General features: G+C 41.6%; 1 protein-coding gene across 2 annotated transcripts in view; it reads left to right on the plus strand.

The window, feature by feature from the left end:
* DOCK5 (dedicator of cytokinesis 5) overlaps nucleotides 1–18872 on the plus strand; it is a 188526-nt gene that overhangs the window by 156441 nt on the left and 13213 nt on the right. For both annotated transcript variants that reach the window (XM_089692497.1, XM_089692498.1), the window contains 10 exons: nucleotides 1166–1224; nucleotides 2359–2513; nucleotides 4427–4512; nucleotides 4731–4887; nucleotides 9398–9438; nucleotides 9520–9610; nucleotides 10022–10141; nucleotides 11813–11902; nucleotides 14444–14548; nucleotides 17090–17231. In XM_089692497.1, coding sequence (XP_089548623.1) covers nucleotides 1166–1224; nucleotides 2359–2513; nucleotides 4427–4512; nucleotides 4731–4887; nucleotides 9398–9438; nucleotides 9520–9610; nucleotides 10022–10141; nucleotides 11813–11902; nucleotides 14444–14548; nucleotides 17090–17231 — 1046 coding nt within the window. The remainder of the gene's footprint in view (nucleotides 1–1165; nucleotides 1225–2358; nucleotides 2514–4426; nucleotides 4513–4730; nucleotides 4888–9397; nucleotides 9439–9519; nucleotides 9611–10021; nucleotides 10142–11812; nucleotides 11903–14443; nucleotides 14549–17089; nucleotides 17232–18872) is intronic.

The following is an 18872-nucleotide window of genomic DNA, read 5'->3' on the forward strand; positions in this document are numbered from 1 at the left end:
TCATCAAGAACTATCTTGAATGTGAAGAACAACAAGGAGTTCTGAAAGTGATGGTTTGGCCCCCACAGAGCCCTGATCTCAACATTGAGTCTGTCTTGCATTACATGTAGAGATACATGGATTTAAGTTGGGCTACTTCCACAGAGGATCTGTGGTTAGTTCACCAACATGTTAGGAACAACCTACCTACTGAGTTTCTTCAAAAACTGAAAAATTAAGTGCAAGTGTATCTAGAAGAATTGATGCTGTTTTGAATGCAAAGGGTGGTCACACCAAATATTGGTTTGATTTGGATTTCTACTGTTACCTTTCCATTTTGCTAATTGATCAAAATAAACTATTAACACTTCTATTTCTGAAAGCATTCTTAATTTACAGCATTTTTTCACAACTGCCTATAACTTTGGCACAGTACTGTAAATTTCCAAGACACTGAATATTCCTTGGAGTAAAGTTAATTAAATCATTAAGAAATAGACTATGGCACAACTGTGTATCTGCTAAAAAAAGAGGCTGTCTACCATGCAAGAAGACTAGTAAGAGAGGCCAACAAAAGACTGATGACCACTGAGTGAATTCATCGTGTTGTGGGGAGTGTAAAGGACAGGATGAATACAGCAAAATAGTGGGAAATCCAGGAGGAAAACCTAATGAAGCCCACAAAAAAATTGTTGTGTCCAGGTGTACAAAGCTGATTGGATTTATCCACACAAACTCAAGGCTGTAATTGCTGCCAAAGGTTCATCTGCTAAATACTGGATATAATGGAGTGTATACATAGGCAGTCAGTTATTTTGTGTTTTTGATGATGTTTGTTTTCAGTTTGAAATTAAAGAGCCAGTGTCCATAAAAATAATGAAATCTACTGTGAATGAATGTCCCATGATAATTAAACATGCAAACTTTCACGGGGGTTAATACTTATTACTTATTAAAAGTACTGTATATGGATTCAGTATAAAAATGGCCAGGCTTCAGTCCACCCAGCAAAGGTAAACAACGCTGCAGTGCAAATAGATTGAGGATGGAGAAGAACAATTTATTGCTATACAAAGGTGTCTTAAGTAGCTGGGTAATGTTCTGTAAAGTATAGATCTTTTTTTTTTTAATTTGTGTTAACATGTATTGAATAGTATGTGCCCAATTATGGATCCTTTTCCTGCAGATATGGAGATATGCGAAAGGAGATTGGTTTGAAGATTAGAGATATGTGGTATAATCTAGGTGAGACATCCATACACATCTCTGTAACTATAATTCTATTTTCCTTAAAGAAAAATGTTGCTTCCTGATGTATTCTTCTGTTTCACAGTAAACAACACTACAAGCTTGTATAAGTTCAGGTCCATAAAGATATGGTTCAGTGTGGAGGAACTTGAGTGGCCTGCATGGAGCCCTGACTTCAACCCTACTGAACATCATAGGAATAAATGGGAGTGTAGATGGCTAGCTAGGTCATCTTGTTTGAAATCAGTACCTGATTTTACATATTCTCTGTTGCTTGAATGGACAAATCTCAAAATCTGTAAGAGTGGAGGCTGTTGTAGCTGCAAAATAGAGGCCAAGTCCATATTGTTGTCCATGGTTTTGAAAGGGAGTTGTAAAAATGTTGTCTAGTGGTGTCCTTTTTTTTCTCCTAGCCTGTTTTTCCTTTGTCATATAGGTGTGATGGTCAGGTGTCAACAAACATTTGGCCATATAATGTATGTTTTGGTTATCAACTTTCTGAAATAGCCTTTGGAACATTGTATGTATTTAATTAGCTGTACTACTCTCCCTTTTCTTAGTGATTACTTTGCACAGTACTATGCTATAGCAAGTAATATTAACAAAAATATAATAGATACTAAAAACATTAATATGAATGGTCCTTTTACATGGGACACACCGCCTTGATCTATAGAAGATCCATGAACCAATCCCCTGCTAAATTGGAGCCGGACAGGAAGTGCCCATATACTTTGTATCCGCATTTTGACAGTGAACTGTGGCAGACCCAGGATGGTTCTGTGGATGTAAACAGACTTGTGTCCACTTACATCAGGCTACCTCTGATCCATCACCTATAGGTCCAGAAAAACTAAAAATGATGCAATCCTTTTTAATTTTTTTTCTGGACCTGGAGGGACGCCGATTATATGTGGATGTAAACGGACACAAATATGCTTACATCCACCTGCCCATATACCTGCATGCAGCTTCCAATCAGGTCCACCTAAATAATTGGCAGACAGACCTGATCGGAAAGCCCATGTGAAATGGCCCTAACATGAAGAACATAATTGACATTGTATAGTGTGAGGCTTTATATAACACTGTCCATGGCATCTAGTATACTTTGTGTTCATCTTCCAACAGGCCCTCACAAGATTAAGTTCATCCCTTCCATGGTGGGACCAGTCCTGGAGGTGACGCTGACTCCAGAGCCAGATCTACGAAAGGCAACAATACCCATCTTCTTTGACATGATGCAGCATGAATATAACTTCAGTGGGAGTGGCCATTTCCACATGGTAAGTAGCATCATGCTAAATCATAAAGCTTCAACAAAAGACCTCTATTTAGTAACACATACCATAAAATACAGATTTCAGTGACATACAAAGAATCAGAAAATATTATGTTTAGCCCCCCTATAAGCCTCAAAAAAATCACGAGGGTTAGCAGTTCCTACTGAAGCTGACTGTTGGTATACAGTACAATGTTAGACTGTTATGTGACCTGTGGAACAAGGTATATTTTGCTTTTTTTCTGGCAGTGATTCTTTCCATTTGAGTATTTTAGGGAATATTTAAAAATAAAATACCTAGTTGACATCTATTTTTTCACTTTCACACTTCAGTTAATTTAAAGAACTTGTTCAATAGTCAAAGGGCCTCTGCTGTAAAAACTGTGTCCTAAAAAGGAAAGCAGAGGAAAAAGGATTAGCCTCCAGTATTGTTTGTGGACTCTCGGTACCTATTCTTTTCTCCATTACTGACTTACCACACCTTGCTCTGCACTGTGTCTCTGCATGGAGGCATCTTGGCAGAGGCAGGGCTTGCTTTCTCATATCATAGCTACTGATGACTGGTGAGGTAATATTCAAGAAGCAGCAGGAGTGGTGGAGGAAGCATGGATCACTTTAATGGATGAAGCAAGGACAAGGGAGATCCTTGCCCTGCAGACATCAGAGACTGTTTTCTCTCCAGCAAGAAGCAGCACAATAGTGACATCACTAAATCTCACTCCGAATCTTGTGAGACTAGCAGTTAGAGGAAGCCATGCCTTGGATGATCTTACACTGCAGATATGCAGCTATGAGACTGTAAATACAAGAGATCATAGACATAGGAAATGAAGTGCTGTTATTTTAGGAAGAATTCAAAGCAAAAGGTAAAATGTTCAGGGTAAAGCTGAGGCACAATGACCATTTCCAGATGTTCCCTATAAGATGACAAAGTATCACCCTTTGAGTTCAGATTCACTTTTACATTTAGCATTTCAGTTTATTAGGTCATCCCCTTTAGATTTCATGTCTTCAAGCTGTTTGTTTTTTTTAAATTTCCAAGCAAATATACCATAGGATAAAGCAAAGTACATACCGTATGTAACCAATCTATAGCTATTAATTTTTCTCAAAGACTTTAGTTTATTCATAATAGCCTGTCAGGTTTTTCTGTAGTTTCCATTGTGCAGGTACCTATTGTTAACTAAAGCAGTGTTTTCATGGAATAATTATTCAATAAAAACCTTGCGCATTGCGGTTGATTTACTGGAGAGTGTAAAATCTGGTGCAACTGTGTATGGAGCCAATCCGCTTCTAATTTCAGCTTGTTCAATTAAAGTAGAACTATAGGCAAAACTTTTTTTTTCATTTTGGATAGAGTAAGGGAGGGTTATAACCCCTGTCAGTTTAATTTTCACATTTGTGTCCCATTGGGGAGATTTACCTTCCCTTCCTGTCCCATAGCCAAACAGGAAGTGAAAAAATCACAGCAAATTAAGGTAATTCCTTGGGGACCCCCAGGTCATCAGAACTAGTGTCCCCATTGAAAAATTTCCCCTCTATTACTTTTCTTGGGACAACCCACAATTTGCAGTTTCCTTAACTTTCAATTTTGATGATAACTGTAAACTGGACAAATAGAGAGGGTGAATCTCCAGAACAGTGGCACAAACCGCAATAAAAACCTAATAGGTGTTCTAATCCCTCACCACTCTATCCAAAACTACAAAAAAAGTTTTGCCTTTAGTTATACTTTACCCTTTGACAATAAAACCTGGAAGCTGATTGGAAAGTGCAGAATCTGTTACAGCTCTGTATTGAAACCAGTTTTAGTAAATTAACCCCATTACATCATATAAAGTAGAATCTATGGGAGAGATAGTGTACAGTTATGGCTCAATTTGCACCTGATGTTTTTGACGATTGTTTGTTCTGCAGTTTGAGAATGAATTAATCACTCGTTTGGATCAAGAGGTAGAAGGTGGCCAAGGGGACCGGCAGTACAAGGACCTTTTAGAGAAGCTGTGAGTTTTACCTTTTAAGTTGCAGATCCTTGCAGTTCCTGTTTTTTTTTTGTTTTTTGTTTTTTTATTTTTTTTGCTATGTGTTTTTTTTACTAAAAATGTTATCTGTGCAAAAATGCTCACATGTATTCCTTTTTTTATGTGATCTGTATTTGCCTTCTCTTTTGTCTCCATTTCCCCAAATTTCATTTTTATCGCCGTTCATTCTCTATCTGCAGCTTATTGGAACACTGCCGGAAACACAAATATCTGTCCAGTTCTGGAGAAGTTTTCACTGTTCTGGTCAGCAGCTTACTGGAGAACCTCCTTGATTACCGAACAATAGCCAATGACGAAAGTGAAGAGAACCGGATGAGCTGCACCGTCAATCTGCTGGTATCAAATAGCCACTGGCACAATATGGGTGCACACCTATTACTGGTTTCTTTAAAAGTGTATTAAAGCACCATCCACTGAAAAGTTGTATTTTAGTTAAAGATTATTATTATTATTATACAGGATTTATATAGCGCCAACAGTTTGCTCAGCGCTTTACAATATAATGGGATTCAGTACAGCAACAATACAGTTCAATACAAGAGGGTTAGGAGGGCCCTGCTCCTTGGAGCTTACAATCTAAGAGGGAGGGGCTAGTGGTAAAAAAAGTAGTAACTGTGGGGGATGGACTGGTAGGAGTAGAAGATTCCATTATTAGCTGAGGGCAGGATAGACTTCCCCAAAGAGGTTTTCAGCGATCGCCTAAAAGTGAGCAGAGCAGGCGATAGTCTGATAGATTGAGGTAGTGAAGTCTTTTAAAGGCAGCTTCTTGTGACAGTATAGCAACAATGTTGCACTGCTCCTGAATTCAGAGAACACACATGCTACACTCATGTAGGCTGTGCCTGCTTGTACTATGATAGAATGAAAAAATGTTGTCACTATCAGCATTTTGTCAGCTAATTCGCAAGCCTGTAGCTTGTCAAACAGCACCTTGCTATACCTCACTGGCCTACTATTTTATGGGTTGACAGCACTACTTCTGCTACTGAAATTCTCCCTCTTTGAGCTGCAGCGTCTGGCAGGGGGGGAGCGTGTGAGACACGAAGGATGATTTGGCTCTGTGAAGGAAGTCTTTTGTGTACAATTCAGAGATCGCCTAAAAGTGAGCAAAATAGGCAATAGTCTGATAAATTGGGGTAGAGAGTTCCAGAGGATGGGGAAGCTCTGGAGAAGTCCTGGAGATGAGCATGGGAGGAGGAGACAAGGGAGCTAGAGAGCAGGAGGTCATGCAAGGAGCAGACAGTACGGTTTGGGTGATATTTGGAGACAAGATTGGTGATGTAATTTGGGGTAGAAATGGCTTTATATATTATTGTTAATGTTTTGAATTTTATCCGGTGGGCAATGGGAAATCAATGGAGGGATTGGCAGAGGGATGGCAGATACGGAACGGTTAGTAAGGTGAATGAGTCTGGCAGCAGCATTCATGATAGACTGAAGAGGGGATAGCCTGCGATGAGGTAGGCCAATGAGGAGGGAGTTACAGTAGTCAAGGCGAGAGAGAACAATGGAGTGAATAAATTGCTTAATGATGGAAACTGGTGGGCTGAGGTGCAGCTGGTTTATTGTATACAGGTTGTGAGATCCCCTTGGCTTAGGTTACAGCTTTTCTCCTTAGGTTTGGGGTGTTTGCATCCATTTTTGGGTATTCTCACTATTGTGACATTGTCCATGATAGGAAATAAATTGAAAATTTCAGCAGGGATAGTCAGACCCCATAATAATTGCTTCAGTGGGTATGTAGGCCTCAGTGCTTAAATACTGAGATTTCAGTCCCAAAAGTAAAAGAAGTATACAAAGGATATGAGTGCACTCAATTTACCATACCAAAAACTTTTTATTGTTTGTGTTTATATGAATAACCCTGTTCCTGAAAGCTTCCTGGTAGACCCTTGGCTTCATCTAAAAATGTTCTCATTGTTGAACGATTTCTAATTCTGAGGAATTGACCCACCCGATTTGAAGAAATCTGAGTTGCCAAATGATGCCTTGTGGCATGCAGGAAGGTGTTTCCAACTGTAGGTTTCTTATATGTAATTGTGTCCGATCTCCCATCACCTTTGTATATTTTCAATTTCAAAAACTGGATGTCCAGTAAACGTTCTGTATACAGTATGTCAAGAAAAGATTCATATTATTGTGATCATGTTCTTGAATGAATTCTCCTAGTTGGGCTTCACTTTTATTTTTTTCTTAATGTGTAGGGTTGCTGAGTTGTCTATAAATGTCATCCCTTTGCGGGGCCTTGGACAAACGATACAATGTTGCTAAACCATCTGTGATACACTGAGTAATTTCTGACTGACTCCCAAGGAGCTGAGGTTGTGAAATACCGATCTTTGCAGTGTATGATTTAGGGTCAGTTCACACCAGAACACGGTGCCGGAAAGGCACGTTCTGTGCACTTTTCTGTACAACAGGTGATCGCACTGTCCTTGCGACTTGCTAATGTGTTGTTAACAGCACCCGAAACGCAGTGTGTTTGCAGGCACTCAATCACATGGTACCCCAGTACCATGCAGTTTGGTGCAGTGCATTTTTAAAAGTAATGCAGGGACCAGGGGTGAACTGACAACTCATGGGATGGGGCCCCTGGGCAATAGGTGATCATGAGGCCCCTGTGTCCTCGCCCACACTCAAACCACACCCAGAAAAGCCATGAAAGTTACCAGGGGCGTCTCATGGGGCCCTCTACTGACCCCGGGCCCTCGGGCAGTGCCTGAGAGCCCAAATGGTCAATCCGTTCCTGGCAAGGACTAATCCTTATGTGGTCTGGTGCATTTTGCAGCCCATTCAAATGAACTGGCTGTTAAAACACACCACACAGCAGCACACAGGTTTGAACCCGTGCATTCCTGTGCAATCCTGGTGTAAACTGGCCCTTAGAGGAACACAGACTGGAACATTTATTGTGGGAGGGTTCATAATATGAATGAAATATATTCGTGAAAGTTGCAGCAGTTGAATATCAATTGCAATGTATACAGCATGAACAAGTGTAATTCATTGAAAGGCCAACTCTAGGAACAATTATTGTTAATGTAAGATTTTGATCTGGGAAGCCATGCCTGTTAAATATTTGAATTTTGTTTAAATTATTGTTGTACTGTAAATTACATGACTATATATGCTTCTCACTATATTTGGAAAATCAATAAGTCTTCCTGGAGAACTAAGACCATTGCCTACCTTAAATGAATGTCTTGGTTAGGGAAGGGAAATAGTAGGGTAAGGAGTACTGTAATTATATATTAATACAGTTTTTTGTGGGGTAATTTGCATGCACTCCTATCCCTAAGAATTCTTTTACTTTTGGTTTGTGCAATTTATTCCAGAGGAGTCACTGTAATTGGTGTGTGTAATATATATATATATAGGGGGAAATGGAAGATGCTGTTTTTGAAGTTTTTTTTTTTGTTTGTTTTTTTTAAACTGAGATTTCACCACCTATCCAGGTATACAAGCAATTTACTATTGTGTTGTGTTTTATTTCATGGAGACATTGATGAATTCTTTCTGCCAGACTTCTTACATCTGATTCTCCCTGCCTTGTAGTCTCTGTTTCCCTGGAAATTAAAAATTTATCAAGAAGCATGAAAACGTTTTTGTAATGGTTGTTGCATATGGACTGAGTGAAGAGCTGAAATAAAAAAGGGCAAGCACCAGTGCTGACTGTTCTCAATGTCTTTCACACCCTATGTGACAATTACCTGGTGGGGAAAAAAGATGTCTGTCTTCTTACTGAGGAGCTGGTATTAGGGGTCCTATTGATTCCTATCCAGTTTAACCATTGTACAGATTTGAAAACGTTTTTAAAAAAGCGTAAAAAGTTAGTGTTGCTGATTTAACAGAATCCAGTGCTTCACCAGGATTGTTTGCTCTCTGCCAGGGGCGGGCTGACAACTCATGGCGCCCCTGGGCAATAGGGGATCATGGGGCCCCTGTGTCCTCGCCCACACCCAAAAAAGCCTATGAAAAAGCCAATGAAAGGTACCAGGGGCATCTCATGTGGCCTCCTACTAACCCCGGGCCCTCGGGCAGTGCCCGAGAGCCCAAATGGTCAGTCCGCCCCTGCTCTCTGCATGGCAAAATGGAGAGTGAACGCTTTTCTTTCTTCTTTTTTTCAACTTAAGTTGGAAAGTGAGGAGGAATCCTGACATCCTAACCATTTTAGGAGTGCAGAGAATTAAGCGAAGGTGTCTCCTCCAAGCTTTGTGACTTTTGCTGACCATTAACCCATATTTGTTAAAAAGCTCACCAAAATCTGAATTGTAAAATCCCTTTTTAAATCTACCAACAATTATGTAGTGCAAGGGTCTGCTTGGTTGGATCCAAATAATTTGATGGATTAGATAAGTCCTTATACTACATAGTTTTGGTAAATCTACACTTGATTGTACAGTCAGTCTGTAACACATATGGTCATCTCTAGACCACAATAACAGTTACATCATTGCCTTTGTTTGGACCAATACCAGAATTGTTCTTACAGTGAGTGTTTTCATAGTAAACTCTACTATGAGGCCCCTTCCTTCTCAACCAAAGGTTTAAAAGTGATAAAGAAGGAAGCTTTCATTCCTTGTTGGGGATTCTGGCATTAGGGTAGACCCTGTGGACAGTTTAGCACAGCTTTAGGACCTGGAAGTGGAAGGAAATATTAGTAAATAGAGAAATGTGAAGGCTGATTCAGTGGACAGGAGCTTGTGTGATCATTTAAAAAATGTTCTGCAATATGGTAATGATCATAATGAAAGTAGGATGAAGTATTCAAACCTACACATGGTGTGAACAATTGTCAACGACTATATGTCATTTAATAATGGGGTTTTATTTATTTTGTAAACAGAATTTTTACAAGGAAAAGAAAAGGGAGGACATTTACATCCGGTTAGTATTATGGCCTTTGATGGTAATGTGTATAGTTCATGTAAAAGGTGCAGATGGTCACAGTATATGTCTTGTCTTCAGGTATGTGTACAAGCTGAGAGACCTGCATCTGAGCAAGGAGAATTACACCGAGGCAGCATATACCCTACTACTCCATGCTGAGCTGTTGCAGGTGGGAAATGTTTGCCTTCCTATTTCTGACCTTTAAGGTCTGGGTCACACCGATCCGACTTTGAAATTGTACGACTTCCAGTGAAGTTGCACAATTTCAAAGTCAAATGTAATTCCGACTTAAGGTGCGACTTGCAAGACATCTGCCCAGATGTCTATGCAAGTCGCACCTAAGGTAGTGCATGCACTGCTTTAAAAATCGGTGTGACTCTGACCAAGTTGATATCGCACCGATATGACCGCTTTTGATTGCGGAAAATAGGGTGCAACTTGCCATGCGATTGGCAACTCGCATGGCATTGCAAATTGCATGGCAAATCGCACCCGGTGTGATCGGGGTGTAATACTGAATAATATGGCGTGTTCCTCCTTTACTTCATTACTGTTTTTATTGTGTGTTGTCGCCCTCTAGTGGTCAGATAAACCATGTGCACCTCACTTGCTACAACGAGACAGCTTCACCGTGTACACACAGCAGGAGCTGAAGGAAAGGCTTTACCTCGAGATCATATCCTTCTTTGACAAGGGAAAAGTGCGTTGATGTTTTTATTTCTCTGAAGCATGTCTGTGATGCTGTGTTCTAGGTCTTCTTAAAGTGTTACTAAACCCAGGACCCTGTATTCACTATATCTGGTCTCCCACAGTACACAGAACATGGAAGTGCAATTATTTTAGTAAATATAAACTGCTAAATACCTTTTCTCATCAGCAGTTAGAGCAGTCTTGTGACTTCTATCAGTGTTCAGCAGAGCACTGGTTAAAGCGTGTAGAAGGAGTTTTCTTTCTGCTCTTGGAGGATGCAAAACCCCTGACCCTGTGTCTGGACAGTGCTGATTGGCCCTGTGCTGATCACATGCACTCTCCCAAGATAAAAAAAAACTCTAGCAATACAAACTAAACTGAGCATGTTCAGAATGGCTACGGTTCAGTATCAGAAGACAAGCGTGGACATTTGAACAAGAGGGGCAGAGAAGAAGAATCAAACGGCCTTTTTACACATTGCAGAGCATTAACCCCTTAGGCTCCACAGTGAGTAGAACAAGCATGCTTTACTGTGTATATATAGACTGATTTTACTGTTGTGGGTTTAGTAACACTTCAAGCTTTTTAATCTTAGGACCCAAATAAGAAAATTACTTTTTTTTTTTTAACTGAAATGTCAGCAAAGCCATGGAAAGACCTGGACCCAAAGCATATGGGACTATTCCAGGAGCACAAAGCCAAAAGATAGTCCAAAATTCTTTATTCTCTAGTAGCGTCTCATAAAACAGTCATCATATTTTGGAGACTCCTCGTATATATGCTTATATATATGCTATACCAAGACTAGTAATTCCCAACCAGTTGTTTTCCAGCATCACCCCCTGCCCCCCCATCAAATTTCAAGACACAACAAAAATCCCTCCCACAACACCCTTCCCCTCCCCCCATATACCCAGTACCACCCCTGTAGTTTTCAAGGCTTAGCAGAACTCCCAGACCTTCACCTCTACCCCTAGTAACCTTTCGGGACAATTTAACCTGAGCCACAACAACCTACCTGCCAGTGCATTGCTTGGGTGCCTTGCAGTCCATTGCAGGTAGCAGTAAGGACAGCACAGGCTGATTTCTTCTCTATACCTTTCCATGAAGTCTGATGAGTTAAGGGTTGGTGTCTCGACTTTCCCTTCACCCCCTACATGTATAGGTAACTAAACTCTAGTAACTGTAGTTCCCTTTCCATGTCTATGCCGCCAGTTATAGTCAGTGCTAGTTGCACTGATCCCCAATCCCGAAATGTTCCCCCGCACAGACATAGCACCCTGTGGGGATGTGGCTCTCCCTGCAGCAGCTAAATTCTGGCTTCTCTTTTTCTGCCTTCTGACGGCTTTCAGCTACTGCAGGGAAAGCCACACAGAGGGAATGGTTCAGTAATTGGCCCCCCTGCTGCACCAATCACCTCCTCCTGTCCTCGATCTGCTGACCGGGCTTCCCTGCTGAACTGATTGGGCCCGGACCCCATACAGGAGGGTCGGTGGTACCCCATTTTCAGCAGTCCTGCCTGGCTGTCATGTTAATACAATGACTTGCACATTTTCTGGGGCTCTAATCTGGAGTTCTGGATGTAACTCTGCATTTCTCTCACTGCAGGTTTCCATTAGTTACAGTATCTCTGTGTATTGACTGTGTTTCCTGCTAACCGTTTGTCTACTTTCTGCTACAGATGTGGGAGCAGGCAATCATACGCAGCAAAGAGCTCATAGAGATGTATGAAAACCAAATCTTCCACTACGAGGCCCTGAGTGACCTACTGGTAAGTGATTCTATAGCTGTGTTAGTATTGCTGATGGCTCTTAGCCCCCCCGTTCACACCTGAGCATTTTTCTGTTCGTTTCCCTGTGCCTGACTATATAGAATCTGATTTTTTTTTTCCAACTGTCCCTGTTCACATTTGTACACTCAGTTGCCCTGCGCTCTAGGCCCTGCGCTTGAAAACTACATTTTCAAGCATAGTAAGGCGTTTTTGGCTCCCTGGACTTCAATGGGAGATGCACATTTTTAGATGAGAAAATAAAAATATGACTGTGCAGCACTACACATCAAATAGAAATAAATGAATATGTGAATACTATAAATAATAAAAAATAAATTATAATATAAGTCCCAATAAATTTCTTCTGAACAAATATCCTTCCTCCTATGACCACCGGTGCTCCAAAACACAGAGAGTGGACAATTCCTCCACCAGATGTCTGCTCACCTCCAGTAGTGTGACCTCACATCTTATAATGCTTGGTCTAACCGCACTTTTGGTCCCAATTTGGACTCTGAAGATCAACTTGATGAACAATGGATCCCAATGGCTCACTCCAAAGAACCCTTTTCACCAGTGGTAATTCTCATGAACAAAAAACTTAACCTAGTGTTTACCCTTTAAAAGCTTTATTAATCACAAAGACTTCCATATATGCACTCACATGTGACAGGTGCCAGACGACACCAAGTGCAAAAAGCATCCACTGAATATCTCCACAAACCCAAGGAAACTGTGCCTTCCAAGTCAGTTACAATCAGTAACATAAACATATGCTCCAGCCAATCACAAGATCATATAATTATTATGACACAATAGCAACTGCGGGCCCTGAGAATGTTACCAGAGTGCCTCACGATCTGTAGAGTCCTGGAGCGATGTATACCACTGCTGTGATAAACGCCGACTTTCCGTTGTGTCGTCATCCGCAAGCTCCTCTCCGACGCGTTTCGTACATTTTTACACCTCCTCCTACATAACTGTTCTGCTCTTTGCCCAACCCAAGAAAAAAAAACTCCTGAAGCTTAATTCATGTACAAAAACATCTGTAATACGCCTAAAGAAAACACTTCAAAATCACCAGGAATACACTGTGTTTATGCTCTCCTTGGGTGAGAATGCAGTCTTAATCTCATAATCTCTGATTAAAGTCGTATTAAGCTCAATAAAATAAACAATAGAACTTTGGTAAAATACTTAGCCCATCGCTTGCAGTTTACAACTTTCAATGCTGCTGGTTGCTGTTCTCTCAGTGCTGCTTCCTTGAACTTCCACTCTGCACGGGAAAGAGTTAGCAATGGACAGTGCCGTCTCCAATCAGTCTGTTAGCTCAAAGAGGGGAGTGGGAGGGAGGAGCAGGGGAGTGTGTTGCCACCCTAGACTACAGGACTCTGTTTCTATTAATTAACACAGTGTATGGAGACACAACTCAAGTCCCTGCATGCAAGGGTGGCTCCATAGAATATGGCATCCTGAAACAGGAAATCTGGGACAAGTAGTCATGGCACCACCTTAAAGCGCAGTTCCACTCACCCTGTCAAAAAATAAGTCAGCAGCTACAAAAACTGTAGCTGCTGACTTTTAAATAAAGAGCCACATACCTGTTCCTCGGTCCTGTGATGTGTCGCCCGCAGCCCATTTCACTTGCTGTCCTGTATTCCAGGGCCGGCATCTTCAGTGTGGGCACTCGGCTGTGACTGCTTGCGGCTTCACAGCCGGGTACCCACTGCATATGTGTGAGTAGCTCTGCGCTTCATAAATGGCCCTGTAGTCTTCTGTGACCTGTCACGCGTCCCAAAAGACTACAGGGAGGGAGGGAGGACACCTTCTGCTTCCGATCACCTAGGTGATCGGACCAGAAGTGGGAGCGGGTACCTGTCAAATTCAGGTACCCGCTCCCCCCTGCCCCCCAAAGGTGCCAATCCTTAATGGGGAGTGGGGGAGCAGTCTTTAAAGCGGAACTTCACCTCTTGGGTGGAGCTCCACTTTAATATATCACTTTCAGGGGGAAGAGGGGATTCATTTGTGCGAGGACCCTGATCCACCCCAACCACAGTGAAAAATGAACAACTGCCTAGGAAGACATTTGCAGGAAAGGCAGGCTTATCAGCTCTCTGTTAGAATTCGTTCTTACTGAATGTATTGTTATGTAATTCAGGCCATTTACTTCAATGCAAAAAACACATAATCAACATTTTTGCATTGCAGTACACTGGAAAAAGTCTTTACATGCTGACTTTATGGTAAAGTCAATTGAATAGTATAATGTAAAATGCTTTTACTAAAGGTTGGTCCAGGTTACATATGAGGAGGCGGTTTGTAAACATGCACAGAGAAGTAAACTGTTCCTACTGGATGGTGTTTCCAGGCACAAACTGCGGCAGTATAAGATTGTTCTCTGTGCAATTCTGTACATACACTAAGGCAGCGGAATATTTACACTAAACCTCTCCCTGACACTTCTACCATCATTAGTGATCAAATTCTGTATGCATTGTTAATTTTTTTTTAATTTCCATTAACTGATCTTTGTATCTGTAGAACAAGCAAGCCACTTTCTACCAGAACATCATGCGATCCCTGAGGCTACAACCAGAGTATTTTGCTGTGGGATACTACGGCCAAGGTTTCCCATCATTCCTGCGGGTATGAAAAACCATATTACTTGATACAGATAAAAAAGTTTCTGTATTTATATTTCTCTAATTTCTGGTTGTCGTTCCCTTGTAATGTCATGTTGGCACATCCTTTCAGAAGTTTGGTTAGAAAAGAGTAGAGTGGAAAAATGGAGACCCCTCCTGAGTAGAGCTGAAAGTTGGTGTCACCTCCTCCTTCCTTTAGCAACCAATTGAACGTTCACTTGAAAAATAGACAGCCCCTTCAGTTTTCTTAGCACTCGAAAACTTCGCTATAAACAGTAAGGCCGGCCATACATGGATCGATTTCTGAACGATTTTCGTATGAAAATGGGACCTAAGAATAATCGGCCGATTTTCGCTCTGTTAGTGGGGCAATGGCACCGGCCAATTTTCGTGGTTCCTCCCCATTTTGTTTATCGGGCATGCTGGAAAATTCGTGAAAAACAACCAATTTACTAAATCATTGGTGGCACCATCGGATTACAGAACAAACGACGTTTTCGATCGAAAAATCATTCAGAATTTGACCTGTGTATGGCCTCCATTAGGCTTTTCTTATGTCGGCCATACATGGGTCGAAATTCGACCGATTTTTCATCCGAAAATCGGATCTAAGAATAATCGGTCGATTTTCGCTCTGTTAGTGGGTCAATGGCACCAGCCAATTTTCGTGGTTCCTCCTCTTTTTGCTGATTGGGCATGTTGGAAAATTTGTGAAAAATGACCGATTTTCGGCTCAATGATCAAATTGTACAATAATTTTTCCGAAAAGAATATGCGCATGAGCTGTGACCTGGAAGGAACAGAAGTTTCACCTGTTATATGGGGTGAACTTTATGACTCGGTCGGCCGCATTTTGAAATCGTTGATGGCACCATCGGATTACCGAGCAAATGACGTTTTTGATTTTCGGGATTTGAAATATGCATGCATAAAGCTGCCAATAGACTGTTGGATTTTTTTCACGTTCAACTTGCAGGCTAAATGTAACGAGCTAGGATGATTCACCTATCTATACTAACAGCATGTGGATGGAGTCATATCCACTGCTTTCTATCAGACCTGAGTGCAGGGAAATTTTGTACAGTATTATGCTATAAATGAAGTATTCCTATCAGTGTTTAGTGGATTTCTACAGAATTCTTTACTCTGATCATGAGAGTGGGAGAGAGGGATGCATTTTGAAATATTACTTGATATTTTGCATTCTCTTATTGAGCTTACCAGGTGGAACTTTAGACAATTTTTCATGTTTTCCAGACTTTCCTTTTGCTTCTATAATGTCAAAAGCAAATAATTTACAGAAATCATTAGCTCACACGAAAAAAAGTACATGAACAAGTAGATGACGCATCACATTAACCTTTTCCTTATCAAAAGCCTCAATCTCAAGGCTTTCAAATGGACCTTCAAAGCTGACTGATGTCATGTACAGTAAATTTAGATAACCCTATCAGTTTAAAACTCACAAACAGGGGCGGACTGACCATTTGGAAACTAGGGCACTGCCCGAGAGCCCGGGGTCAGAAGGGGGCCCCATGAGATGCCCCTGGTACCTTTTTCATAGGCTTTTTTGAGTTTTGGCAAGGACACGGGGCCCCATGATCCCCTATTGCCCAGGGGCCTCATGAGTTGTCAGTCCCCCCTGCTCACAAACCTATCTCAGATAGTCCTTAGAACAGACTTCCCATCAAAATGGAAGATCCACTTTGCAGTCAGTTCCCCACCCACAAGTGAAATAACTTAGGCAAAAAAAAAACCCCTAACAAATTACACATTAAACAATAAATACTTAGCTGAGCCCTGGCTTCTGACCCTTTCAGGGAGGCATAGGTGGCCTATGAGAAAGCTGTGTGCTTGAATTTGTGCCAGAATGCAATGGACTGCTTGCGTTCTTGTGAGTTTCCAGCACACAGCTTTTCTGGGAGGCAGCAGTGAGGCATGCTGGTGTCATCCACCTTCATGGAATGGCAGCATGGCAGCCAGGGCCAAATGTTTACATTTTTTATTTAGTTTGTAAAAGTTAGATTTTTTTCCAAGCTTTTTCTATTTGGGGGGTGGGGGACTGACTGTAAAGCAGACCTTCCATTTTTCATTGAAATTCCATTTTATTTATTTCAGGTACTTGTATAGCGCCATCAATTTTACGCAGCACTTTACATACATATATTGTACATTCACATCAGTCCCTAACCCTCAAGTGGTGTACAATCTAAGGTCCCTAACTCACATCCATACATACACATGCTAGGGACAATTTAGACAGGAGCCAATTAACCTACCAGCATGTCTTTGGAGCGTGGGAGGAAATTGGAGTACCCGGAGGAAACCCACGCAGGCACAGGGAGAACATGCAAACTCCAGGCAGGTGGTGCCGTGGCTGGGATTCAAACCAACAACCCTAGTACTGACAGGCGGAAGTGCTAACCATTTAGCCACCGTGCTGCCCATTTAAATTCAAGCCATAACCATTATTTCCCCCTAAACTGGTGAGTTGCTGCCATTTTTTCTGTTCGTATAATGCTAGAGTGTCTGGCTTTTCTTACAGAACAAAATCTTCATACATCGGGGGAAGGAATACGAACGTCTGGAGGATTTCAACCTTTGGCTCTTGACTCAATTCCCTAATGCTGAGAAGCTGTCCAGCAGTTCCCCACCTGGGGATGACATCAGAAACTCTCCCAAACAATGTATCCAGTACACTAAATTCGTAGTTCTAACTGATGGTTCGTTTTTATCTACAGAATGTATGTATTCTTTCCAAAATTCAGGAAATCATTTTTTGATAATTGCAGTCCAGGTAATTTAGTTTTTTTTTTTTTTAATACATAGCGAATGAACTTTGAAAGCTAAAAAGTGGAAGGTGCATATATGAATTGAAGGTAGCATTTGCACTGGTGATTTGGCCTGGTATGAATTTCAGTGATAGGAACCTTCTGATTCCTGCTGCTGTAAGCGGCTAACTACATCTGCTGATCCCATTCACTATGACAGGCATAACCAGCAATTACCTGCTGCGATTGTTGTTGGACACACACAAAGTGCATCCAGCAGCTGAAGTGTAATCCACCTATATTTTGCCTTTCCCAGTTTCTCCCCCACCCCCCATCAACATGCAAATGCTATTTGTAAATAAATCCTTTCCATTTTTAATACATACTTTATTTTAGACCCAATTACATCACTGGGCAACACAATGCAGATGCAAACAGATTATTCTTGATCCTCCATAGTTGAAAAAATTTGGTGGTCCTGGAATGAATGAGTGAACAAATGAATTAATGGGGTGGGAAATGAACAGTGAAGCGGGGGAGGAAAGGCTGGATGATGCTAGATGTCCTCTAGCCAGGACATGAGGCAGGCTCTATCTGACTTGCAGCAGCTTTAACTGCACACTGTGAGAAGCTTACAATTTTACATGGTGCATTGAAATTTAAACTAGCATTTTCAGTACAGGAGAGGAGCCTGAGCAATTGGGCGAGACTGAAAGTAAGGCTGGAGTTTTGGCTGTAAACCTTCTATTGCAGTGGTTCCCAATCCCAGTGCTGAAGTAACCCCCAACAGGCCATATTTTGTGAATTTCCTTTAGATAAAGTAGCGGTTATAAATACCAAGCCGTTGACTTTGATTTAAAGCCCTTGTAGAAAGAGAAGAAAAACCAGGAAACATGACCTGTTCTGGATACTTGGGGACTGAGGTTGGGAACCACTGCTCTACTGCCTGCCATTTTGAGTGTTCCTTGGATACCTTGTCTGATTCAGGGCTCTGTTATGCGGGAGGCAGAACCTGATCATGAATACGTATAGACTCTCCCCTGGTGATGTGATGGTCTCTTGCACTGTCATATGGGCCCATCACCATGATGCCTATGGGATAGTCACTAATTAGACAGCTTATTTAGTATGGAGACCAGAAACACATTCTAAAACCCTTGTTCTTAAAGCTCAACCTCATCTTCTGTTGCATGTGCAAAAGCTAAAAATGAATTCATGGCTTCAACTACCACCTCTATGCCGACGACACACAAATCTATCTCTCAACCCCCCACCTCACTCCCTCGTTCTCCGCCCGAATCACACACCTACTGAGTGACATATCAGACTGGATGTCACTCCACTTCCTTAAACTGAACCTCTCCAAAACCGAGTTTCTTGTCTTCCCCCCAGCCCGGACACCACCCTCCATTGACTTCTCCATCACATCCAACAACGCCACCATCAAACCCGGACTCCAACCTATCCTTCCAGCCCCAAGTCCAATCTTTAACAAACTCGTGCAGACTCCACCTCCGCAACATCGCCAAAATCCGCACGTTCCTAACCCCAGAAACC

The sequence above is a fragment of the Staurois parvus genome, unplaced genomic scaffold (assembly GCF_062004578.1).
Source record: "Staurois parvus isolate SC_StPar_1 unplaced genomic scaffold, SC_StPar_1.0 ptg000586l, whole genome shotgun sequence".
NCBI lineage: Eukaryota > Metazoa > Chordata > Amphibia > Anura > Ranidae > Staurois > Staurois parvus.